The sequence below is a fragment of the Falco rusticolus genome, chromosome 5, assembly GCF_015220075.1.
Source record: "Falco rusticolus isolate bFalRus1 chromosome 5, bFalRus1.pri, whole genome shotgun sequence".
Lineage (NCBI taxonomy): Eukaryota > Metazoa > Chordata > Aves > Falconiformes > Falconidae > Falco > Falco rusticolus.
This window is the reverse complement of record NC_051191.1, coordinates 6806526-6833559: the sequence shown is the minus strand read 5'-3', so window position 1 is coordinate 6833559 and position 27034 is coordinate 6806526. Positions and strand designations below refer to the sequence as shown.

The 27034-nt window shown below is 39.9% G+C and overlaps 2 protein-coding genes and 1 long non-coding RNA gene across 6 annotated transcripts; 2 read left to right on the top strand and 1 right to left on the bottom strand.

Moving 5' to 3' along the window:
* Positions 1 to 476: 476 nt before the first annotated feature.
* Positions 477 to 4190, top strand: LOC119148952 (secreted frizzled-related protein 2-like). Its single transcript, XM_037389738.1, has 4 exons — positions 477 to 1241; positions 1541 to 1710; positions 2620 to 2712; positions 3811 to 4190. Exons 1-4 carry the CDS (start codon positions 955 to 957, stop codon positions 4119 to 4121), a joined length of 861 nt encoding a protein of 286 aa, XP_037245635.1. The 5' UTR covers positions 477 to 954; the 3' UTR covers positions 4122 to 4190.
* Positions 4191 to 5683: 1493 nt separating this feature from the next.
* HDAC10 (histone deacetylase 10) lies at positions 5684 to 26738 on the top strand. 4 transcript variants are annotated; one of them, XM_037389767.1, is made up of 21 exons: positions 5684 to 5856; positions 6504 to 6570; positions 7215 to 7349; positions 11657 to 11753; positions 12435 to 12532; positions 12611 to 12715; positions 12926 to 12994; positions 13658 to 13784; positions 14273 to 14338; positions 14728 to 14787; positions 15155 to 15244; positions 16536 to 16642; positions 18249 to 18316; positions 18810 to 19080; positions 19702 to 19792; positions 21402 to 21487; positions 21987 to 22040; positions 22664 to 22748; positions 23178 to 23363; positions 25185 to 25344; positions 26062 to 26737. In XM_037389767.1, the coding sequence occupies exons 2-21, from the start codon at positions 6506 to 6508 to the stop codon at positions 26085 to 26087; spliced, it is 2046 nt and encodes a 681-aa protein (XP_037245664.1). In that variant the 5' UTR covers positions 5684 to 5856; positions 6504 to 6505; the 3' UTR covers positions 26088 to 26737. The 4 variants fall into 4 exon arrangements, with proteins under 4 accessions (XP_037245664.1, XP_037245662.1, XP_037245663.1 ...); XM_037389765.1 differs by lacking the exon at positions 5684 to 5856 and adding an exon at positions 5863 to 6085; XM_037389766.1 differs by lacking the exon at positions 5684 to 5856 and adding an exon at positions 5863 to 6085 and having other exon boundaries at positions 6470 to 6570.
* On the bottom strand, positions 26323 to 27034 carry LOC119148965. Its single transcript, XR_005104547.1, has 2 exons — positions 26777 to 27034; positions 26323 to 26551 (listed from the first exon to the last, which is right to left on the bottom strand). It is a non-coding gene; the product is annotated as an uncharacterized LOC119148965 (long non-coding RNA).

The following is a 27034-nucleotide window of genomic DNA, read 5'->3' as shown; positions in this document are numbered from 1 at the left end:
AAACAGAAAAAGTCTGCATCTGGTATCATTTGCTTTCATGCAGCTTAATGTAATTACAATTTATTAATAAATAAGGGAAACACTACATTATCTGAGCAATTTTAAATGTAGCCAGGTTTGTTTGAAATAATAATAATGTTTCTCCATATGTGTAACTGCCTTTTCACTCTGTATAAATACTGGCAGCTGCAACAGTCCTGCAATGTTAGATCCACCACTGAACTTATATAAATGAAAAATGCGAGTTCTGTAACCATCTGATAGGCACATACTCCAATCAGTGAAACAATACTGTATTTTCAGGTGTCTGTTAAAATTAACAGAAGTTGGCACCTTTAGCATGGGACAGGATAGGGATCCAAATTTCCAGACAAAATCCTTGGTTAATAGCAGGAGGCTGTCTCTTTTACAGCACTTGACCAAAGAAAGTACCTCTTCTACATTGTAAAACAGTGGAAGAGACATGGGCAATTAGCACAAGCAAAACATTTTCACTTGATAAGTCAATCTGGGCTGTTTTTTCTGCCCACATCAGCAGTGTCTGAAAACAAAGGAGACACAGCAGCCCCAGGAGACAGCTTGTCTGCCCCACCGTTTTTCTGGGGGATCTCTTAATTTGTTTTAGCAAGCACATAGCAAACCTTCTAGGTGTCAAAATTTAATATGCCACATAGAACGAATGCTGCAGCGACTGACGCTGTGGGATAATGAAAGGCTATACCAAATAAAAGTGTCTTTAGGGAACACACTTCTATACTTTGTCTCCACCCCCCTGGTTATCACAGCAATCCCTTGAATAGGCAATAAGACCTGTCTTGTCTCGAGTGATTTGATAAACAGTTGATAAACAACAGTTCGTTAAGGTCTTGGCATATAAACCACAAGGTTTTCAGTGTGCCCTGCACTTGGGGGGTTTGACATCTCCCTGCTCAGCAGCTGAGGAGTCACTGGAAGATGTTCTCGACTGCAAAAATACTTGTTTTTGCTGTGAGCAGTTTCCTAAGAGTGGCAACAGGCTTTGACATTGGATTATCCACAAAATGTGTAGTGATACCCAAGGAGATGGACATGTGCCACAAGATTGGATACTCTGAAATGAGGCTTCCCAACCTGATGGGACACACAAGCATGGCAGAGGTTATCCTAAAGTCCACCACCTGGCAACACCTTGTGCACACGGACTGTCACCCTCACGTGAGGACATTCCTGTGCTCCCTGTTTGCACCCATCTGTTTAGATACGTAAGTACAACACCACAAAACTCCAGCCTTTATTTGCCCGATCAGGGATCAAATGAAATGCATGTTTATCATAATCTAAAGGTGATCTTCACTTTTTCTGAAATAATTGTTACCTTTTTTGTACTCACCGGAAAGAAAAGCACTGAAAACTTTACTACTACAACTTTACTTGTATAATTAAATGATGCTATAAATACCAGTGACAATGATGTACTGTGCACAGAAATCACTGTTGCGATAGTTTCTGTTATCACTGAGGGAGTTTAACTGATTCAGCCTGGTGTTTCCTCTGGCGACAGGTTTATCCATCCTTGTAGGAGTATGTGTGTTGCTGTCCGTGACAGCTGCACCCCTGTGCTTGCCTGCCGCGGACACCCCTGGCCTGACAATCTGGACTGCAATCGATTCCCTGCGGACGAGGACATGTGCCTGGCATCTCTTTCAAAGGAATATAAATACTTGCACAAAGGTAGCTGGAAGATGGCAGAGGGGAGGGTGGCGGTACTCTGTGTTCCTGGGAATCAAGGAGGTGCAAGGAACACCATTCCCAGACAGTCTATGATTTTGTAAATGGAGTCATGTCTATCTGTATTGCCTCACCCTGTTCATGCACATGGCAGGGGGAAGTGTTAGTATTTGCAGTGTAAGCTGCAGCAGACCTCAGATGGTGTAAATCAGCATGGTTTCAAAAAAATAAAGCATAGATCATCTACGCCTAGATAGTGGAGGAAGGCAATTATCACCTTGCACAGCTATGGGCAGTATCATACCTATGACAGGCACACTGTGGTTTATTTTGAGGTCTCTTTATAGACTTATCAATGGCCCTTATCACAGATAAATTTATATATACAATGAACTCTCTGATCAGCTTAGAAAAGTTGGGATGACTTATTATCTGATTTTCCTTATGGAAACCTGATTTATCGCGACATTAACGTTCAAATCTTCAAATGCACTCATGTTTATTAATTTCTGCAGAAAACAGTAGGCATCAGTTGCTGCTAGCACACCCAAATTCTTATATTCACAATCCCAGTGGAGCTGCGCCTAGACTTATTGATAGAATCAGCCACCTAACCTCTTTTCCACCCACTGTAGCTGTACTAAAAATAATACCGTATTTGTTACTATATTTGATGCTGATAATTGAGCTTGTCAGTCTGAACAAGGACTGACTGCACATGGAAAATAAAACTCCTTTTCATCCCTAGCTGTGTTTTCAAAGGAGCGTGTAGACTTTTTACATTATCACTGACCAATTGTGTGTTTTCTGTGTAATCCCTGTGGTTAAACAGTGAGCTCTCAGCTTTGACAGCAGGAAATTAAGGTAAAATATTCTAAAAGATAATTATGAGACTTTGTAATTTCTTACCAGTCCTACCAAAGCCTACCTGTCAGACCTGCCCAGCAGTGGAGGAATTCTTTACGCACAAAAGAGTTCTCGAAGTTTTCTGTGACAGTAACTTTGGTAAGTCCTTGTTAATACAGCTGCTATTAAAGAGACTAACAACTCTCCTTCTAAAATGCTTTAAAATTAGGATTACAATAGGTGACAGTTTCTTCTGGGATTTCAAAGGATTAAGAGTTTGGCTGCTGATTTAACTAGGTTGTTTTTCAGAATATATTATTTCTAATCAAAATATAAAGAGGATTTATTTTGCATGAAGGATTTATTAATGATCTAGTTTACAAACAAAAAGCTCTTCTGTTCTTGTCTAGCTGGCTACATAGTAGTACAACATGATTTATGGAAAATATTTCTGGCAAAAGCAGCCAAATAAGCAAGTTTGCCTTTTATTAGTGATTAAATCCAAAGTAAAGCTTTGGTGTTTGACCGGTGAACGGCATGTCTTTGTTACTTGTGTGCATGAGTTTTTCATGGTATTTAGCTTGCTGAAAAGAAGACTCAGAAAATCATATCAGTAAAAGAAATTCTTACCTCATGTCATGTTATTGGAATGACATGCAATACTTTTGAGTTTGCCCTAGAAACTTCTGCAAAGCCCTTTGATGTCAGTGCAGAGACTCAGCAACTTTGGCTGACTTTAGATCAAGCAGTACAGAGAAGTTTCACACTAGAAAGTGTTGGTGGAGTCAAGTGGGCTAGGTAGATGCCTATAATGAAAAGGGAGTATCTGAAAGGGTGGTATCAGCAAGCATGACCAGCTATTTTTGCTGCAGGGTTCCTAACGTGGACAAAGTGAATTTCAGAATTGCCTGGGCAATCTGGGCAGCCTCATGGTACCAGAACACCTCCAACAGTTTATGATATCTAATTATCCAAAAAGTCTGACATACGTGGTGATGGTAAAAATACAGTACTCTTTCTTGTGAAAGTGTTTTTTTCCTAGTCGCCTAATTCCATGAAAAAAATTATTGACTATATAACCTTTATTTTTTAAAAATATCTTAAAATCTATACTGCTGCTGGAGAAGGCCTCACCATACTCTTATCAGCATAAATTATGGCAGTATTTTTAAGGAATCATCTTGCTTTCATTGGTAGTGTTTCTTTCTGCATTTGAGTAAATGGAGTAACTTGCGTATTTCCTTTTCTTTTCCTTAGCAGTGAAAGTAAAGCTGTCCAAGAAGAGAACAGTATTTGGTGACCAAGAGTACAACATTGAATGCCAAGTGGAATTCATTACCCAGGGCTCACTCTTGCCTTATGAAACTCAGAGCATGATACAACAGTGGCTGCTTATCAATGAAAACTGTACACAGAGGATGACTCCGACCCATCATCCCATGGTGTATCTCCTTGTGGGGAATATTGAAGAGGGCATCATTTTAGTAAACCAGGTTTATCGTTGGCAGAGAAGGGACTCCCAGCTGACTTTGGCCACTCAGAAGTGGAGATACCATAAATGCTTCTAAATATTTATCATATTATTTGTAAATAGAAATGTATTATAAGCGGAATGTAAAGTTTTAATTTCCTTTTAAATTATATTATAAATTGAACTTAAACCTCAGTGTTATCAGGCCTCCTTCCTGTAGTGTTACAGCTATCCACATCATTTGAACTTGACCAACAATATATAAATGTTTGAGTTATTGCAAAAAAAAAAAAATGTAATATGTGCAAAAAATGGCATAAAAGCATTTTAATCCAGCTGACTAATGTATTTTTCTATATCATCCAGTCTGCCATTTTCTCCAGTTACCTAAACTTTCCCTTGCTTAATGTTTCATTAATCCACCTCGTTTTCTCCCATTAGAGTATTTTAAAAGCAGGCAGCCCTCTGCTGGTCGCCTTTGCTGGAATCAAAGCGGAATAAATACAAATGAGTAACTGCAAACATGATATGGCTGATCCCAGACGCAAGGAGATTTGGTTACTGGGTGTATTTTTGCAATGAGAGAGCTGACAGCATCTCAGTGATGATGCCTGAGAACACAGGCTAAACACAGTTTTTGAAACTTTATTCTTGTGTGACCGCCTTGAACGTAACATGGTTCAACTGAAATATAAACCAGGTCCCCACTACTGAAAGATCCCTTTTCATTTTCAGACACGTTGAAGAAGTCACTGCATAAACTTTACCAGCTAAGTTGTGTGCCAGGAACTAATGGAGTGGTAACATTCAGTAAATATGAAATATTAGAGTGGCCACATGATTAAGCATCCTCACTGTCCGTGCAATACACTGATGTTAAAGACTACATGAAGATGGGCAGAACTGAAGTTTAGTTTTATAAATATGTGTAATAGACACAAGAACGGGTAATTAATAATACATAAATTAGAAGCTGTTTCAGTAATACAGTGTCTATTATGGTCATATTATCTTGAAATAAATATGGGGGGAAATAATGGTCTGTAGCTTTCTAAAAGTCCCATCTGTAATGACCTGGGTTCCCACGACGCGCCCCATCGGCGCAGGTCTGTACGCACGCTCACGGTGACGGTGACGCCTGTGCCATTGCTTCCTACTCTGAAGGGGAAAACGAGCAGAAACCGAGGGCAAAAAGTTGAATCAACCTATATTCCGGTTATGTTGTATAATGAAGTTACTGCTTAGGAAAAAGTAGGTTGTTCAAAAGCTTGGCCCGTTTGGTCCTGCTGAGTCTGTGCTGGTTCCTGCAGGAAAAGCGGTGAATATTTAAGGAAGCCTGTCGCTGCTTCAGCTCTAGTTTTTATTTTATTTCCCTTTCTTTTAGGAGATACCGTACAGGCCGGGGTCGGGTGGGTTTTGTTTCTTGGTGGTGGTGGGTTTTTTTTCGGTTGGATTTGTTACATACTGAAAACTGACCACCACCTGTGGCTGAGCTGCCCTGGGCATGAAAACACAGCTCGGGCCGCCGGGCCCGGGGCCGCGCGCGCGGCCGTTCCCTGGGCGCGCTGCCGGGGCAGGCCGCACACCGCCAGCCGCGCGGGGGCGAGCGCTCACCGGGGCCGCCGGGGGCGGGGGCTCCGCTCGGCGCGCCCAGAGCCGCCGCCGCGGCCGGGCTGAGGCGGCCCCGGCGGCTGGGCCGGAGCTGGGGCCGGGCCCCCGCCCTCGCCGCCTGCGGGAGCCGGGACCGGAGCCTGGGCGGCGCTGTGTGAGGGCGCCGGGGCTGCCAGCTTCCCCGGCCGGCGGGAGGCGAGGGGCGCGGCGCCGGGCCCTCGGTGAGCAGTGAGGCGGGCTGGCGGCCAGCTGCGCGCCTTCGTCCCCTTTCTTCGCTCTGGCTTCGTTCTCTTAACTGGCTCTCTTGGGTTTTTCAAAGGCCGGTAAAGTTTAAAACACAAGGGATCCCTGTAACTGCTCTGTCCGTCGTGCGTATAATCTTATTTTTCGTACTTTGTGGCTTTATGACTTTTCACAAGTAGCTGATCCCTCTCACGTCGGCCATGACAGGTACGTGCCAGTGTGTTCTGGTGGGGTAAGGAGGCCTGTGCTCAGGCCTCAACAGTCTTTGTAAGGCCCTGAGCATGGGCTAGAGGGGCGTGGAGAGGCGGTGCAGCCCCTTCACCTGCACCAGAAATACCTGCACCCAGGTTTTGAAACTTCAGGCAATTGTGAATCCCTCTGGCGTGGGCCCGGTTTGAAGATCTGTGCCGTTGGCTTCACACTGCTGCCCTGCCCCTCGGGAGTGCTGAATGATCTGTGATTTCATTCTGTAAGCACAAAGCCTAAAGTGCAAAACCGCCATGCAAGCAGATATGCTGTGTACATGTGTAGTCACTCGCTAATGCAATACTAAGTTTATTTTAAGAGACGTTTACCTCTTGCCTGAAATAGGTGTCTTGGGATCTTTGTTTTGTTCTGTCAGTAGCAATGGCTTCAGGAACAGCGCTGATTTATGATGAGGAAATGACCACTCACAAACTGCTTTGGAGCGAGTAAGTCACTGCCATCATTTTTATGAATAGATTCTTTTTAGGATTTCTGAGAGAAGTAAATGTAATGGGAAATACCTAGCAGTATATACCTTGTCATTTTCCTAGTAAATAGGAAGTCATTCCTTTTGAAGGAAATTTTCTATGTTATTCCCAGTTTGTATCCAGATGTTGTAATGATAATCTGAAGCTGGATTTGAGAACCTATAGGCCTCCACTGTGGGTAGGCCTTAACAAGACCAGTACTTTTGCAGTGCTCAGAGCAACAGTCCACTATTGTCTTCTCTCCCAAACTCACTTTTCTGTTCACCTTGGCTGTAATCTACAGCTTTTCATTTCAGCATTTATGTGTCTGTAGTTAAGCATGGCTACTTTCAGTGGTGAGAGAGGAAACAAAAAGTGATGCTATTGTGTTTCTTTTTTATTTAAGAACGGTATATATTTTTCTGCTTACATATTTTAGAACAAATTTTTGGCTCCATTACAAAACAAAAAGTATTTAAAAGATTTTCTGTTTCTTTTACTCTCACAAGTACTCTGTGAGGGTAGTGAATCTTATGATAGGAAGTTAAAAGCTGGGCATTATGAAGTCTATGTTACCTGTGCTGATATGGTGTTACACTAATATGATTATTGCTTAATTTTAGTCCTATTTGTGATATTGAAGTGCCAGAAAGACTGTCATCCTCCTATGAGCAGCTTAAATGTTACCATCTTGTGGAAAGATGTGTCCAGGTGCCTGCCAGAGAAGGAAGCGAAGAGGAGATCCTGTTGGTTCACAGGTCCGAAACTTACTTCCATCACCTTTCAGATTAAGTCAATGAAATAACAGATCTTACACCACCAAGTCATATTTTGCTCCATTTGAAAAGGTCTGCTCCAAAACTCAATGGCTTCCAGTAATTTCAATGGAAAATGTGTCACACTTAGAAGTTAGATGAATAATGTTGAGTATGGTGTAGGTGCTGAAGTATGAATCTACTGTTCTGCTAAATCCCCATTCTCACTCTTTGGGTTCTTAAGCAATGAATGCTGATTTACACATAGGATTAGAAGTAAACCTCCAAGCATCTTTGAGATAATGAACCAAACAGAAAAACTTTGCAGCTAGTTCTGGGGAGGGGGGAGTTCAAAGGAACAGCAGCCTGCCCATTCTGAAGTTATGGCAACGGAATCTGCTCTGGCATTTGTCACCTCGGTGTGATGATTTTGCAGCAAACTGCAGATGGTTCTGGATGTTGCTTGTGCACTCATTTGCCTTTGTCAGGGAGTGGCAAGGGCAGCCTTCTCTGAAAGGCAAGGGTAGTCGGGAGAGCTTGATGGCAAAGCAGTGACTTCATGGGCAAGGGCTCAATCCCACAATACCCAAGTGAGGTGAGCAGCACGGGTCTAGCGATTGCAATTGGATTCAGCCATGAGTTTAGACTGCCTGACAAGGCCATAGTGACACGGTAGGTCTGAGGTTGCATCTCTTCCTTGAAGTACTGAGGTGTCATGGGCCCAGGTGATAGAAATGATTCACCCATAAGTTGCCAGTCCAGATCCACCTGAGCCACTTCAGTCTTAGCAGCCTGATCCACCTGTTGTTTTGATGTTCTTCAGTGGCCCGACTGTTGGGTATGTGAGCATCTGTGTGATGCGCCTTCACAACCAGGTTCTCCACCTGAGCAGCGATACCTTGCCATGATACAGCAGCCCAGATGGGTTTACTTCTGCACTGCTAGTTGCTCTGCTTCCATTGCTGCAGGACATTTACGACCATCCGTGGGTCAGTATAAAGTATTGGCCATTTTTCTTGTTCATCATGTCTAAAGCCAGCTGGATGGCTTTCACCTCTGCTGAGTCAATTCAACTTCTCCATCACAATTTCTGTGACTTGTCATAGGGGACTCCATAGAGCTGCCTTCCACCTCTGATGCTTTCCTACAGTATGGCAGGACGTATCAGTAAACAAGGCATATTGCTTCTCACTTTTCGGTAATTTGTTGTATAGTGGGGCTTCTTCAGCACATGCCACCTCCTCCTCTGGTAACATCCTGAAATCTTTGCCTTCTAGCCAATCCATGATCACTTCCAAGATCCTCAGATGACTGGGACTTCCTGTTCAAGCTTGTTGTGTGATCAGTGCGACCCACTTACTCCATGTATGTTGCATGATGTGTAGAGGAGACTCTCCCTTTGAACGTCCAGCCCAGCACCAGAAACCAGGGTGCGGTGAAGGGCTGTTTCTCAGTACCAGTCACTTCTGAAGCAGCTCAAACCCCTTCATAAGCTGCCAGAATATCTTTTTTTAGTCAGAGTACAGCAGGCCTCAGGTCCTCTGTATTCCTGACTCTAAAATCCTAGGGGCTGACCTTAAGTCTCCCCTGGTGCTTTCTGCCAGAGGCTCCAGGCAGGGCCATTCTCCCTGGCTGCAGTGTAAAGCACATCTTTTACATCTTGTTGTGCCCAGACTGGCCCAAGGGCTACTGCATGAACTACCTCCTGCTTGATTTGTTCAAAGATTTGTCATTGCTCAGGGCCCCATTGGAAATCATCCTTCTTCTGGGTCACTTGGTAGACAGAGCTTACGATCAGATTGTAAGTCGGAATGTGCATTCTCCAAAACCTTACAACACCTAAAAAAGCTTGTGTTTCCTTTTTAGTAGCTGGTGGAGACATAGCTGTTACTTAGTTGATCACATCTGCTGGGATCTGACCATGTCTGTCTTTCCATTGTATTCCTAAAAACTGGATTTCTTGTGCAGGTCGTTTGACCTTACTTTGTTTACAGAAAAAACAGCTTTCAGAAGGATTTGGACTATTTTCTTCCCTTTCTCAAAAACACCTTCTGCTTATGCTGATACCATCAAAGTATTGCAGGTGTTTCAGAGCCTCACCCTGTTCAGCACAGCCTGGATCAGTCCATGGCAGACGGTAGGGCTGTGTTTCCGCCCCTGGGGCAGTTGATTCCAGGTGTACTGGATGCCCCTCCAAGTGAAAGCAAACTGTAGCCTGCACTCTGCTGCCAAAGGGATTGAGAAAAATGCATTACTGATCTCAGTTGTGGTGTACCACTTGGCTGCCTTTGACTCCAGTTCGTATTAAAGTTCTAGCGTGTCCGGTACAGCAGTACTCAGCAGAGGCGTGGCTTCATTCAGGCCATGGTAATCTACTGATAGTCTCCATTCTCTGTTAGACTTTCACACTGGCCATGTGGGGCTGTTAAAGTGTGAGCGGATCCTGCTGATCACTCCTTGGCTCTCCAGTTGATGAGGCAGCTTGTGGATGGTTATGAGGGAGTCTCGGTTGCTGTGATAACCAGTGCACCCTTGTGGTAGCAATCAGAGCCTGTTGTTCTTCAGCCTTCAGCCTATGCTGTCCTGCTTGCTGGTACTCGTGGGACAGTTTTTTCCCACTTTTTGGACAGTTTTTTTCCACAGCTGAGATGCTAGTCTGTAGGGAGGAAGAAAGATTTTCTTCACATTGCCAGAGCTGCCAAGCCACTTCATCCACTGTCAGTGCCTCTTTGTCTCTCTGAGTCATTACGGGCAATGAGTTGGTATACGACAATGGTTCCCTTTTGTTCTGCCTCTTCCTCCTGTTGGTGTGATGGCCCTGCTTTGTCATCCTTTACTAAACAAGTTGACTTTCATGTCCGTTTCTTCTTGTGCATAGGGGCAACTGATACCAACACGGCTTGGTTTTCTGGTTCAGCTGCGGTGCTTGTCACAGGCGTTGGAGCAGCCGCAGTGCCTGTCACGAGTGTTGGAGTAGCCTTTTCCCCTGGAGGGTACTGAATAGTCTTGAGCAGGGCATGGGCCAGGCCCCAGTGTGTCACAGTGATTACAGCATACTTTTTCCAACTATTTTACTGGTTTTTCCAGATTCTGCACTTGTTCAGGGGTGAAGTTCCAAAACACTGGAGGTGTCCACTGTCCTAGCTACTTGCCCATATTATCTTCACACACCTTACCAGTTTCAACGTTCCGAGGATATTAAAAATTTTCAGAATTCTCCAATGCCTCTTTGATTAGCCTGGCAAGGAAGGGGAAGGTGTGGGAAGATGTCTCCTCCATAGGTTGGCTCTCCTGAGAAAAGTTAAAAGGTGTAATTATTGATAGCTTCTAACAGATGGCCCTCAGAGTACAGAGGGTGATGGCAATGCTGAGTACACAGGCCAGATTAGTCTCATGACCAGCAATTTTATCGTAGCATAAGCCAGTGTTAAAGTACAACAAGTGTTGTTACAAAGTACAAAAAAATATAACCTTAACCCAGCCCCCAGAGGGGATAAACAGCACAACAGGGAACACATACAGCAATTAAGGTGTCATATACCACAACTCTGAGAACAAGTGTACCAACTCTGAGAGCAAAGAAATCAACATTGTGCCCAGTGACTATTAAATTAATATAATGAATACTTATAAAACATTTGTTCTAACACATTCCAGTCAGATTTGTTGTTATCTCAACTTGCTGGGTTCCACAAAAGGACTGTTATGGTGTAACACCAACCATCAACTAAGTACCGTGTAGCTGCTCATTTATCCTGGTGGGATAGGGAGGAGAATCAGAAAAAATGCAAAACGCATGGGTTGAGATAAGAACAATTTAATAGTTGACATAAAATATCATAGAATAATAATAATTGTAGTGAAAAGGGAGACAACAAAAAAACCAATAGAAGTAAAACCCAAGAAAGACAAGTGGTGCACAGTACAGTTGTTGACCACCCACTGACCGATGCCCAGCCAGTCCCTGAGCAGTGATCAGCACCTCCTGGCCAACTCCCCCCCAGTTTATATACCAAGCATGATGTTCTATGGTATGGAATATCCCTTTAGCTAGTTTGGCTCACTGTCCTGTCTGCTTTCTCCCAGCTGCTTGTGGACCTCCTCATTGGCAGAGCATGGGAAACTGAAAAGTGTGTGACTTAAAGTAAGCACTGCTTAGCAACAACTAAAATATCAGTGTGTTACCAACACTATTGTGATACTAAATCCAAAAACGCAGCACTGTATCAGCTACTAGGAAGAAAATTAGCTCTATCCCAGCCAAAACCAAGATGTATTAAATGTTGTGTTAATCTCTTTCTCCTCTGCAGTTCAGAACACTTGGAAGTGGCGAAAAGCACCCAGACAATGAATGAAGAGGAACTGAAAAGAGTCTCTGGAAATTATGATGCTTTTTTCTTTCATCCGGTGTGTGAGTTAAACTGCTTCCTCTACTGGGTTTTAGAAATATTTGTGTTACTGCATCTGAGTGGCACTTTTCTAAGTAGGCAAAAATTGGCAATACATCTTCTGCTATTTTAAGTAAATTTGCATTTACTTATGATACTATTATCTGGTTCAAGTTTAGTATAATGCTGTCATTTAAATTGGTTAAGTGTCCTGTCATCTATTCTGTAACTGTATCATGCAGTTACAAGTATAGTGCACTACTCAAATTTATCTCTATTTTTGTCGTTTAATGTATAATAGACCATTAGTGACTGCAAATCACATTTTGGTAACAGTTGCTCTTACATGTCACAGCATAATGGAGGTGAAGTCTTCTGTGTTTTGTTTCTGTAAGGTTTATTCCTTATTTTCAAAGATGCCATGTTACTCCATTAGTCAGTTCAGTATGTCCATCTCATGTTTCTTAACTGCTTCAGGGAGAACATCCGTATAAAGGATATGATGATAACAGGTAAACCTAGTAGAAAGCATATTGGAGTCTGTGTTGTAAAATTCAGCTTTCAACTATCTGCATACAATCTCAGTTGAGTAGAACTATGTCAAGGCAATTTACTGTTGGAGTGCAAAAGCATGTTCATGTGTGACCAGTTTAAAACAAGCTGATGAGTGATTGATGACAGCTGAGTTTCTCTTTTTCAGAACACTTACTGCTGTGCCAGACTAGCAGTAGGAGCAACTTTGCAGCTGGTGGATGCTGTGATGTTGGGAAAAGTGTGCAACGGAATGGCATTAGTAAGGTAAGAAAATATGTAAGAAAGTTTTCACTTCTTACCAAAATTTATTTTGTTGTGAGTAACCATGTAAAACTGTTTTAGACCTCCAGGTCACCACAGCCAGAAGAATGCAGCTAATGGGTTCTGTTTGTTCAACAATGTTGCTATTGCAGCAGAATATGCAAAACTGAAATACAGTCTGCAGAGGTGAGTGCATGGTTGACTTTAGAGAAACTTTTCACGCCCAGGTATGGCATTTAGGTAACAGTTTGACATTGTACTGGTTTAGATTAATGTCTAAAGCTTTCTGGGTGTTCTGTATCTTTTGGGTCAGAAAAACATTATTTATCTGTACCTCCTTTAGATCAAGATGCTGTGGTTCTTCTGCTGAATGTTTTCTTTTACTGATCTGTACAGAATCCTGATTGTTGACTGGGATGTGCACCATGGGCAAGGAACTCAATATATATTTGAAGAGGATCCAAGGTTTGAAGGATTGTATTATTTTTTTTATTTTAATGTTAGCTGGTTAAAGATTGCTTGCCTCTGCAGAAGATAAGGTTTCTTAAATTTCTAAAACTAGAATCTTACAAAACACTCTCCTTGCTATTTTAGTCACTCTGTTGTTTTTTGCTTGCTATAAAATAGAGGGCAAAAATCTAACAAAAAAAAGAAACATGTAAATCTGTTCTACTCTGAAGAATAACAAATAAGCAATATGGTTACCTTGGTTTGCCAGTACTAAGATCTCTTCATGGCTGTATTCAGGTAATGCATCTATTCTCTGTATTCACAAATCTCTCAGTTAAAGTATTTGAGTAGTATTTGGATAAAATACATGAGTTTTACATTGTTTTTGGAAAAGCCACAGAAGTATGTTCTAGAAAAAAGTCTGCTGTTCTGAAAATGCCCTGTCTTTGATCTGAACAGAGTGCGTACATACAAGTAATTTTTAGTAGGTTAATTTTTAGGTTAATTTTGGCATAGGACCTACTGTACCAAGTTTCACAGTCCAAGTCCATTAAGAGAACTAAGGAGAAAGGACAATTCTATTTTCTTGCTTTCAGTCAGTACAGTCACCCAGTGCAGGATGTAAAGTCAGTTCCAGAACCTTTTCGTCAAGTTCATTTTGCTCTTTGTATCTTTCAGTGTTCTGTATTTTTCCTGGCATCGCTATGAACATCAGGAATTCTGGCCTTCACTCAAAGAATCTGATTATGATGCTGTGGGACTGGGAAGAGGAAAAGGTTTTAATGTAAATTTGCCTTGGAATAAGGTAAGTGTTGTTTACAGTACAACAAAGCAAGTGCAGTAGCTTTGTATGTCATGCTTTATGTAATGCTTTCTGAGAAGTGCACTGCTTCACTTGATTGGCAGGTGTCTTAGCACAGTGCACATCCTTTCTGTCAGTGGAATGTCAGCTGAAAAATATGGCTCAGAATGTGATAATGGTTAAAAAAAGAAGAGGGAGAGAAAAACATACACATACTCTTTTTCTCTTTAATGTCTTGCCCAGCCATCAAATCAGGACCTGTTTCAGGAGATGATTACATTCATCCTTGTTCAGCAGGGAACTGAAGCTCATTCTTAAGACTAAAAATGGTGGATATTTATGCACTTTACTTAGAGTGTACTTGAAGTTTGAGCTCCTAAGGTTCCCTTATCTTTAACTTTTGCTACTATCATTCCCTAAAGTCTTGAAGAACTGTAGAAAATTTGTAATTCCAATAGTAAAATATGATTTATATTTCTTGTATTTTGCAGGTCGGGATGGAAAATTCAGATTATCTTGCTGCATTTTTCCATGTGTTGCTTCCAATGGCTTTTGAGGTAATTTTTTACTGCTGTGCTATTTGAATAGCAAAACCAGACACTGCTTCCTAAGTACTTAAGCAGGTACCATTGAATATTTTGTAGAAATTCAGCAGTTGCCAGTAGCATAGTTAACACATTATTTTTGCTGATATGACTGATGTCCTGATCAATTGAGTAGTATTTATGGAGTGTTAGCTTGTAAATAATAAATATAATGATCTGCAACTTCGCCAGCAGGAATGAAAACAGTGTGAAAGGGTAATCTTAGTTTTTATTCAAGAAGAGTCTTTATTTGTGTTGATAGTCTAGCTGAAATAACAGCTGAACATTGTGTAGTTGAAAACCAGTACAAAATAGAAAATAGGACACAAAAATGTGTTACAGCTCTCTCTGTTTTATAACAGTTTGATCCTGAACTGGTTATTGTCTCTTCTGGATATGATTCTGGAATTGGAGACCCTGAAGTAAGTAACTTGCGGCCTTTGTGTTGTCAGTCATGAATCTGTTTACAAAATATTCCTACCTCTTGAATGACCTGTGATTGCTAGGTGAAATTCACTTTGACCAAGGTAAAAATACATGTCTAGTGTTTAAGCTGACCCCAGCTCATTAAATACTATGAGACATGTAAAGACAGATTATCTCGTAATGACTGTGTTGTTTTTTGTAGCTTCCTTTAAAGCAGTTAGTTCAGCATTTTGTTAGATATGAGAGGCAAGGGTTCCAGTATTCCAACTCAGACTTGTGTATTTCAGATTGTGTGTGGGTCTTTGTACCAATGTTTTTGATTGTGTTTCATCTCTTAAAATTATACTTTTTTTTTTTATTTAGGGTCAGATGAATGCCACTCCTGAGGTTTTTGCCCACCTTACTCATTTCCTGATGCAGTTGGCTAATGGAAGGCTGTGTGTCATCCTAGAGGTAAAGACTTTTGAAATGTACTCCCAGGGGCAGGGTCTTTGTATAGAGCCATGTAGGGCAAACTAGAAGCTAGGAAGTGAAGCTTCTTAATAAAATAATTTATTCTTTATATCTTTATTTTGAGAATCAGGAGCGCAAAAATGGGTAAGATTTGACAGTGCTTTTATACATGAAAAGAAATGTGTGTCTTAAAAACTGGGGGTTTTGACTTAAAATTTTGCAACAGAGAAGCATCTTTTGTCTATAGAGGATATGTTCAAAAAAACATCCTCCATAGGTATTTTCAGTTCGTGTGGACACTCTGCTGCTCTGGACGGTCCCAAACTCATGACCCAAACTTATCTAGTGAGTGAGCTGCATTACCAGTGTTTTCACAAGTGTGTCTTACTCCAGGAGAATTTAAAGAACCTTTAACCTAAATACACTCTTGCTTAGTAACAGAGCCCTTACAAAATTGCCTTGTTTTTGATTAAAAGCATCTATGCAAGCTCTTCTTTTGAGCTATTTTTTCTGTTTTTAAACAATTAAAAATGTTTCCTCCTTTTGAAATCTAGTTTTCAATTACCTATTTCTGCTGCATGTTAGAAAAACAGTGGCTTTTCAGATAAATGTGTGTGGAAATACTACTGCCAACAAGGTATCAGAGAGTGAACTGTTTATTAATTTATTTACTTGACCTCTGTTTTGTGTAACCCTTCTTCCGTCCTCCTCTCCTCTATAATATTATAGACTTTTCTGTCTACTAGCTGAAGTGCAAATAAGCACCCCCTCCTAATACAGACAATGTGGCTGCTCCACAGGTGGTAAGCAGGAAGCCATCTACCATCTGCAATCTAGCAGTCTTAAAGCTGTCTTCAGTTCTCCAAATTCTGCTAAACCATTAGCGCAACCATATCTTAAAAGTGTCAGCCTGTGGGAGATCTCCTTTGTACATGCATTTTAGAAGACAGTGATAGTATTTGCCTTCTAAGAAATCTTCACAAGAACTGTTGAAGATGGCGTGTTATGGATAGGAACGGAGAAAGTGTATATTTCCAAAGTTTTCATGGCAAAGTCATGCCTGATAGCCAATAAAATGAGTTGAATCATGGGATGCCAGTGAAGTTCAGCAAGTAGCCTCTAACTTGTGCTTTCATATTGAAAATCATTGACTTAGATGTACATCATACCATCTTCTGTTTCTATAAATTCAGATATATTTCAAAAGTTTAATTTATTTTCCATGATGATATACAGATAGATGTTACAAGTACTTGTTCCTTAGGTGAAACAAAATTATTTTTTTTTCTAGGGTGGGTACCACTTAAAATCATTGTCTGAATCGGTCTGCATGACTGTAAAAACTTTGCTTGGAGATCCTGTACCTCAAATAACTGGAGAAATGGCACCTTGCCTGAGGTAAGCATATGAAGAATTTTAGAACAACCCATGTATTTATCAAAGAGGCTGAAGACATGCATGCTTTGAACGTTTTGCTGAAGCAAGGTTTTAATATGATGTTTTGTAATATATTATTTTCTGCTTTGGATAACTTGCTTTCCAAAAAAGTTATCCATGGTAGAGTTTTGTATACTTTTGTTTCTGAAATTATTTCAAGTTGTGAGAACTTAATAGCTTATAATTTTATGCTGTTTATCCTTGGGCCTTTTTATCCTGTAGAGATCCATCTCACTCAAGGCTGAGACAATCGTACTGTAATCAAGGCAATGCCAGTTAATAACAGCCAGTATCTGAGGAAGTATGTAATTGCAAGGATCAGTTATTCAGACTCCAGAGTAACTTCAGTTGCTGTAGTACAGCAATAGCTGGAGCTAACCTTCCTCTCATCAGTGAGAGCTAAGGCTGTGCAGAGCTGTCTTGATGACTCCTTGTGTTTCTGGAATTTGGATAATCAAGGCCAGGGGTGCTAAAGCACTCGACTGTGTGGAGCTGTACCAAGATAATTAAACTTCCAAGTCTAGCTTCTTTTTGGAGACAGTAAGATTGTGTGTGCACAGTGGTGAATCTGACCTAGCAAAGCATTCTGGAACTTGGGCTTGAATCAGCTCCACATCTAAACAGCATCTTTCTCTTTACCTATCTGTACCATCTCTTCCACATCTCTGTTCCTTCCTCAGTCTCTCTCCCACCTCAGTAGTTGTTCTGTAGTTTTTTCTGCAGTAATGCTCCTCATGCATTTTGGTGGCAGCACCTACCAGTTGGCTATGTTAGTTAAAACTCAGAGCTCAGATCAGTCAGGCAGTGTCGATGTATGCAGGCTATGGGCAGAGTTGGATTTGGTAGGCTCTGATGGAGCAAAGCTGGTTATTTTGCTTGCTACACATCCTGTAGCCCCTGTATCACCTCTTTTTCTTCTCTACAAAATGTAGTATCTCAGGTTGCTATCATCCTAGGTAATGGAGGGCTGATTACATATTTATCCATTATATCAGTCCAGCTCCTGAACACCTTACAAATAATCTCCAAGTACACAGAATTTCTCCTGATTTTAACATGTATGTTTCTATGATAGCTAATGTAATAGGACCATTTGCCTGTAGTGCTGCAAATACCAGTGATAACGAAAAAGAGATTTCATCACAAAGAATAGCAGGCAACGTGATTTACTTGGTTCCTGAACAGATAGCCTTGCTTTTGTGTGAATCTAATTATATCTACATTGCATAGATAAAATTTCAGACAGAGCAAAGACAGGTAAAATCTTGCCTTTCCTGGAGTTGGGGACATGTATGCTTCCTCCAACAGCAGGGTCAGGATTTCACTCAGTGTGTATAAACGTGCACATACTGCATGTGTTCTTCACTTTTGACTCTTGAATCTAATCTTTCCGAGCAGTCTGCCCGTTGACTCTCATTCTCTTTATCTTTCTGTTCTGCATTCTTGCAAGAGACCAGAACTTGCTCATTTTCAGTTGTGTTTTTTAAGTTTTGGTTTTTTGTTGAGGTAAGTCATGTTTCCTGTATTTTCATTAATGCTGATACTGTTAATCCTATTTCTTTTGTAGTGCTGTTGAATCTATTCAAAATGTGAGAGCAGCACATAAACCCTACTGGAAATGGTTGATGTATGAAGGTAATTACTGTTCGATTTCTTCAAGCAAATGCAATTGGCAGATGGATTCATGTAGACATTCAAAATTATTAAGATTAATACCAGTGGATTAAAGTAATTGAACTACCAGTTATTCATCAAGTGACTGATGAAGTGGCTTCATTCAAGGTTACATCTTCAGCTGGTCTGAACAGAACTTCTGAAGCTGGCAAACATCACACCAAAAAGTAGCACTTTGATACCTTTGGTTGAGGGTGCTGTTTTCAGTGGCAAAACTATGGGCTTAAGTTTTGTTATCATGTATGACCTTTCACTAGATTAAAACAAATGTAGCAGCACTGAAAAGTAACATCTGTGGCAGGAAACATTGTAGCTAGTGCATGGAAATAAATATGCTACTATGAATACAGATGTAATCTGTTTTGTAAATAAATGTAACCAAATATTAACACACTGCTCGGGATAATACATGTGAAACCCTTCTTTTTTTTTTTTTTTTTTTTTTTTTCTACAGACACATCATTTTTACAAAATTTGAGCACCAAATCACATGTACTAAAGAAGCCTGATCTGGATCCCTCCACCGAATATGAATCTAAGATAATTAATGTCAATGAAATTGTCAAAGTAGAAAGGTTTTTGGAACTTCACATGAAAAATATTCTGTTTCCAGTGCCTCCCATCAAAACAGCAGCAACTGACTCTAAAGGTTCAGCACACTTACTCCCTGTACCTGTTCATTTGGTGAAGGAAATGGACAAATCTGAAATAAAAGCTCTTCTCAGGTTGGTCCTATCTGTTTAATTTTCAACATGAGTATGAGAGGTCTCTGCACAGACTGTCATCTAGCTCTGTCTCTGCCATGGTCATGTTTTTGGCCTTAGTCTAATCAATGATAGCCAGAGTTTCTTCCTTTGAAAAATTAAGACTTTGGTGTTGGTTATCACTTACAGCCTTGAAGTCCTTTAAAGAACTAATCCGAATACTTTTAGAAAAAAACTGTTTCAATGGAGATAGAAGAGTACAAGCGTGTTCATTTAGAAAGAGATTTTGCTAGGAAGGTGCCTTAAAGCTCTGTGTTCACTTTTAGCTGAAAAAAATACCAATCTGGTCTGATTTAAGAAGCTCAGCTTTTTGTCTAATTTTGACAGAACTCTATTTCCTGAATATCATCAAACATTTTTGTTTTCTCTCCAGTGCAAAACAGACAGACACTTAGAGAGCTCAAGACTGTCAGGCAACAGTGTTTTCATCTTCCTGCTAGAGCTAGGTTTTTGAGAATCAATGTGTGGCATCTATCCAATACGTACCCCGTCAACCCTGACTGCAAAGTACCGTATCAGTGTCCTCTTCAGGAGCATTATTGCCTCTAACCTAGTTTTTTCTTCATATAATTTATTTTACAGTGGCTTTTATGCAGACCTTGTGGAAGAGGACAAAAGTTTGCTGTCTCTTGGCAATATGTTGGTCATCCTAGATAAAATACTTAAAAAGGAGGTAATAATAAACTGCTTTGATCTTGGAGGGTGGGGTGAGAGCTGGATTCCTCTGATTTTTGTTTCTACTGTATTGTTGTCCAGATATTAGTTACTGTGTACTTCACAACCCCACTAATCTCAGCTAGAATGTGTTTAGCTATGAGAGTGAGTATGCAAGATGAGAAAATAACTAGTTTGGGATAGTTGTTAACCCCAAGACATTTTTCTAATGATCTTTGGGCAAGGTGTTGTCCAGCTTTTCTGCAGTCATAGCATGTGAGTCAGTAGGAACCTTCTCATCACTCTCAGACATACAGGTGAGCCAGGCATTCACTCTTGCAGTTGAGGGGGGCAGAAGTTGGTACAGCAAGCACCAGTGAGCCGCAGCACGAAATCTGAACAGGAAATATCCAAAATTTTCCTGTCTCAGTGCACGGAGTTTTGCCTTCTGTCTAGGAGAGAGTTTACTTCTGCATTACCTTACATTACAAGATGCCATGCTATGTGCAGCTGTACCCATTTTCCATTTTTGGTGCAACACTTTACTCGGAGTAAATTCTGATTTACACATGCACACCACACACAAACCCCTCCTTTAGTGGAGCTGTTGAAAACGCTGCTGCATACTGTGATTCTGAGCAGAGTAATTCTAGTTTAGCATTTTGATTCTTGCAAGGTCAGGAATGAAAAGAAGGCAGGCTTAGAGGATGCACATTTGTATTTCTCTATAAAAGCCTGGAGAAGGAAAGAGGAAGAACTGCAAACAAGTTAAGAATATTATATCGTAATAAATCAGTCTCTCTCTTTGAATAAAAATCTCTCCTTAAAGTACCAGGCCTGCAAGGAAGAGTAACTGCCAGAAGGACCTCTTTCTTGTAAGCCATCTTCCTGCTGTTGGAGGTCACATATGTAGATCTCGGGGACAAATTTCTAACATTATAAACTGCACGTACCTCTAGGAGAGCCTCTAAATAGAACAAAAGAAATAGTAACTGGCAAAAAGGAATTGAACTTTTCATGAGTTGCAGATGCTAAGCTGAGCTTTTTGTGTTGACAAATGCCAAGAGGACTGAGGAGGGGGAGCATGCATTATATTTTTGCTTAGCTTTCACATAGAGTTCAAAGCACTACACAATACAAATGAACACTGAAAGGCTGACTGAATAATACTGTAATTGTGTTTTCCAGAAAGGAATAGCTCGCCTAGGTTAAAGGAAGAGTCAGAATCAGAATTGAGGGATGACTTCCTTTTCATAGGGTGTATTTTTTCTGGTACAATTTGCCTACTGGCACACTGAGCGTATCCAATCTGCAGACTATCTAGAGAAACAGTGAAGATGACCTTCCCCTGCAAAAGCTATTTTTACAGTTGCCTTTCAGCATAGCAACATACTTTTGCAGTAATAGAACAGCTCTTGGCATAATAATCGAATATGGCCTTTCTGTAGAAAATGAATTAGTAACATTTTCTTAACCCTGCTATGACAGATCATTAAGATCCCTTTCATACAGCTGTAGCTTTGTTTGAATGATGCATATAAATAATGAAAAATTCAGTTGTTACAAATAAAAAATGACATGATCTTGTGCAGCTTTAATTGCTTCTCAATGAAAAATATATTTTGCAGGTATGCAATGGAATTGCAGCATCACCCACAGCTGCTGTTTCTGTTGCTGTTGCACTAAGACATGCTGTTCGTTTTGGATTTCAAAGGTGAATTTGTATCTTTGGCTTTTGGGGCCCTTGGACAAAATGTAAAAATAAGATACTAAGTATGTGAAATATGGCAAATTGTCTTTGGAAACTTGATTTAAAAAAAAAAAAAAAGCACCTACATATGCATAGCATTTTCAATATGTAGTACAGACAAATACTATATATGCCAGCAAAAACCTTTTGCCTTACTGAAGGCAAAACATTTGTAAGGATGAGTGCTGTGCTAGCCTACATTTTCTTTGCCAGATTTCAGTTGGTTTTGGTCTGAGGACATTTTCTTGGTTTTTTCTCCCCAGTACCTGGTTGGAGAAAAGGAGTTCCCTCGCGCTGTCATAAATGTGTTTTCTTTATACTTTTAATGGGCCAGATTCAGAAACAATATACATTCTTCTTTATGCATCTAATCTACATGCAAACTCGTTTAAACAAATTGCATTAACTGAAAAAAATTACTTGTAGATGTAAGCGTGTGTATATTTTTCTTTGTTTTCTGCAGAGTGCTTTGTGTATTTGTGGGAGACATGCAAATCATACCGAACACAGAAGATGGGTGAGGTTTCTCTTTACTTCAGGGAGTCAAATCCCAAAGGCTTTATAAGTGTTCATAAGTGTCCATATGCGTGATGAAATCTGCACTGAGGAATCGGTCACGAGCTGTGTTTAATTTGAGACAAAATACAAAATATCCCCAAATACATCTCTAAAGACAAACTGCTATCTCTAAATGTCACTTTATGAGTTTAGTGGTAGGTTTAAAGTATAATAGTGCTATATTAACTGAAATTTAGATTGTTATTGAAAATAGAACATTGAAAATGTAAAGTAATAAAGAAGGCAATTATTAATTATATAGGGTGTACCCCCTATAACTGCAGGGGGCATACACTGCTGATGCTGAGATCCTTATTGAAAGTCATCTTTACTTATCTGTAACTTTTTTTGCCACTTCCCCTTTTTCTTAGAAGTAATTTGCTCGTGGTCTTTAATACTCTTTTTAAAAATACCTTTAAAAGGATTTAAGTTTTAATTGGTGTTTATGTTATGGCATGTAGTAATGCAAATATTTATTTGTTCCTGTGTTATGAATTAGTTCTAAAGAATGATGAAAGAAAAGATCTTTTTATCTCATTGGAAGTTGTTGGTTAGATACTCAGATGTGCTTTTTATTTACAGAAAAATACTCATGATACATATTTGTGAGAAAGAACAGTCTGAAAAGACCAGCTCCAAACACTATATTTCTCTAAACTGGAAAGAGGTGAGATTCACTTTCTGGAAACAATGTTAAGAGAAAAAACGTTTTGAACAGAAATAATAGAATGTATTTACAAACTCATAAAATGATACAGAGAATTACACACCTGACTGCAATTGGAACCGTTGAAAGTATTTCCTTTTCTTGCCCTTGCCGGGGTACTACTCCTTCACATATCTTTATATTAGAACGCATAGGTCTGAGGAAACCTTCAGTAGCTATTGTAGTTCATCTTCAAGAGGGCAAAGTTACAGTGTGAAGACACTAAGGAAAAGATTAATAAACTGCATGTTTAATATAAAAATTGCTGTGAAAACAGTATCCTGTTTCCTAGGTCAATCAAAAGCTTTTTGAGATTCACCTTAGTGTTTTGTTTTATATCTTGGGATTTGGAGCTTTACATTTGTGCTAAACAGTTTCTCGTTGTTAAAGGATGCTGAAGGAAACGACTTCTTTGCTGCTGTACTTGGATTCATTCTTCCTATAGCATATAGTTATCAGCCTGACTTGACAGTAATCGCTGTTGGACCAAATAGGAGCCTTGGAATCAGTGGGATTTCTCTGCTTTTTGCTTTACTACAAGGATTAGCTGAATCTCGAATTTTTGCTGTGATTGAGGTAAGAAGTGGTGCTAAGCCGTGGTATTTCAAAGTGCCCAGAACAGAATTCACATCAAGCAGCAGCAGCATGCTAGGTATGAACTGCTCCAAGCTGCCCAGTAGAAAATATTGGCTGTATCTATACTGTCTTTGGTACCCAGCCCCGCCCTGCCCCAACTTTGTGAAGCAAATAGCTCAAGCTTCTTTCTGTCCTGAGCAAGACACTGATGCACACTGAGCTGTAGGCAGCCTGCATGATTGAGAAACTGAGGCATGAATGCAAGCCCATGGTTATGTCTAAAGACAGCAGATGTTCTGACAATTTGCTACAACTTCCCTTTCCACCTGGGATTCACAGCTCAGAGTTGTCACCTCAAAAGAGACACTCGTCGGTTAATTGTATGTCCTCTTTCCGTCAAATGTGATTGAAAGCAGCGCATTGTTCTGTTTATCAGAAAACACTAAATATCCTCTCCTTCTTTCCCCCGGGCTGTACTTTATCACACATGACTTCAATCATACAGAAGACAAATCAGAATGGCATATATCCTTTAAGCGAACTTAATTGCCATAATACATAACTGGGGACTAATTTGCCCCACCTTTCTGTTTCTGGTAGAGAGCATGGGAAAGGAGATAAAGAATATACGGATCTTTCCCTAGTCTAGTTTTTCCATGCACTACCACGTTAAGGATTTCTAGATTTAGGAAGTCAGAGGCTGTATCCAGACCTGTGTGTGGTAAGTACCAGTGAGCGTTCTCTTCCATGAATTGTTTAATCTCTTAAAGAACTCAACTTACACTCTTTGCCTCTGCAGTATCCTGTGGCTGTAACACAATTCTGTGTGTTCTGTGAAACAGTTAACTTCTGTTTGCTTTTGTGCCTTCTAGTTCTTCTTTAATGAGAAACAATGATTAATTGTTCACATACGCTTATTCTAATCTGTTCCCCAGCAAGCATCCAATTAAAGATACACTATTCATTAAGCTGCCAATTAAGTAGATTTCAACATACTTTATTCTGTAGTCTTCTCAAATGTCATTTGCTTTAATTTATAGTGCTGATTCATAAATTGTCTAAACTAAAATAATTTTTACTTTGATACGCAGTATACATAAAGAGTGTATTTGCACATTACTAATTAGGAGTATGGAATTGAAAGAATTATTGACATTCGGAAGGGTAAACTCAAGGATAAAAAGGAAGCTAGGCATACATCTTCAAAAAATTACTGATACATTTATATTGGTACTCTGCAGGTAGCGCCGTAATGGGATTATGTAACGTGTGAGGATTTTGTAATGCATGTGCTTGGCTTTTTAGAACAACTGAATAAATATTTCTCTCTCTTAAAAAAAATAAGGTTAAAGTCTTCCAAATAAATGTTCATATTCTTCATATACAATTGACATTTCATAATACAGTTTCTGCAAGCAAATGATATTGATTTAGACTGTTATGAGTCAAAAAAGTCACTTCTTGCTGAAGCAAAATAGATCACTATTTTCTACCAATAAAGTAAATGATGCATGAAGTAAACAAGCTCCATGCTAACATTTTCTACCTTTAACCCAGCATTAGTTCTTTTAAATCACAAAAGGAAAACCGAGATTCTTTCTCTATTTGAAAGAAACAAGTTTTAGAGGAGATAAAAATTAACCTTTTTCAGAAAAAGCTTCTCCATTTTGACACATTTTTATTTGAAAATGGAAAGTTGCTCATTCTTGCTACTAATGCTAGCGACTTAATTACTAAAGCTTGTTTTACAATATTTCATGTATTACTGAAACAAAGAAAGTTTGGTACCCAGGAGCATTTTTTTTCCTTCTTCTTAAATAGGACACAGAGATAATTTTAATGCAAAGTGTAGCCAAAGTGTTAGTGGGTGCTTCTACACCTCACTTTGGAGTTTATGTACCTCCTACCCAAGAAAAAGTAAATAAAATAAAATTATTGAGAGACCAGTTTCAGGAGGAATGGAAAATGCTTCAGTGTTCAGGTAAGTTGTCTATTTTTATCTTTAGATCTTATTAATATATTTACATTTCTGAAAAGATAATAAAATACAGCTGGAATCCTGTAAGTCAGTGGGATATTAAAGTCAGTGGGAACACATTGATCTGATGTCAAAAGGATGAAATTCTGAATGCTTTTAGTTCTACCACTTGAAGCAGAAAGCACTGAATTTCACAGCATAACAACTGTATCTATCCTTGAGAACTTTGAATACTGTTACTCCAGAAGCTTGAACTGAAACTGCCAAAATATTATGTGCTTAAAAAATGGTTAATAAGATGTGCACTGGCTGTGATGGCTAATGTGTTTTCTGAATATAGTGCCAAAACAGGTGACATTTTTATACCTTTAAATTGTCCACAAAGAACTTGGCTTAACTCAATAGTGATTAGTCATGCTTCAAGTACATTCACAAATAGCTGAGGATTGGGTACTGCATTTGTGCACGAATCAGATTAGGCAGGTGTGTCTGTTTTCAAGCATACTTGTCTAGAAACATTTCTGTACTGAGTAACTTCTGTTTTTCAACAGAAAAAGCAATGAATGATAAAGGTGGGCATTTCTCTCTGAAAATGCCCTGCTCTCTTTCAGAAGAAATTGCCAAGAGCAGTGGTCTCATTCCAAGAAAAGTGTTCTTATGAGGTTGGGAATTGTGGTATGAGCTTGATTAATAACTTTTTCTTATTGCTTTTCTTTTCAGTGAAGGATGGGATTTCAAGAAATTGAATTCACTTTGGAATCATTTTACATAGCAGAAGCAAAAGACAATGTGTTGCCGTTCATGTTGCCTTTTAAATCATCAGAACAAGAGATCATCAATCTCTAAATAGAGTAAGAGCCATTCACAATTGTCTCCTGTTTTTAAAAAACTCAAAATCAGTATTTTCAGCTAGAGAATTGTGCTTCTTGTTCATGCTGGTTTTCGGCTGGATGGGAAATGATACCCAGTCCTTGGAACATCTTGAAATGAAAATTTATTTTAAAAGAAACCAAACCCAATGTCTAACATTTTCACAGACAAAAGCGGAGGAACACGAACATGTTCTGTTGCAGTTCAGAATTTCTTTAAACTTAATATTCCCAAGAAGTATTACTTCAGGTTGGAAACTGGGCAGTGGCCAGATTTTGGCTTCAGAACTCTTCAGGATGGGGGATTTGTTGGTTTCTTCTTCTCTCCCCCAGACTCTCCCCTGAAAAAAAATTTTTTTTTGACAATTCAGCATTTTCAAGGAAAAAAACATTTACTCAGAAGTATCTCGTTCCCTTTTGCCTGCCTTTGTTCACCCGAATTTCTACGTTGAATGATACCAATGTTGTATTTTGATATGTATTTTTCTAAGATCTTGATCAAAAATGTATTAAAAAATGAATTAAGAGGAAAAAAAGTGTGCTCTTGGTAGAAAGTTTGCAAATACCGTCAGAAGGCTGCAGTGACGTTCTGCAGCACACGCGTGGTTTATGGCGCTCTGGCAGTAGCGCGTTGTTCCTAGCGAATGGAGTAACGACGCTAACGGCGAGTATCGCAGCGACGGTTACGAATGGTGCACTGCCTGAACCGGGGCTTACGCGTCGGCCTTTAACCCGCGCTGTGGTACCGGGGCCCCGGCAGGCGCCATTACCTCAGCGGGGCTGCGGGGGCCTCCCCGCCTCCCGCCGCTGCCGACGCGCGCGCC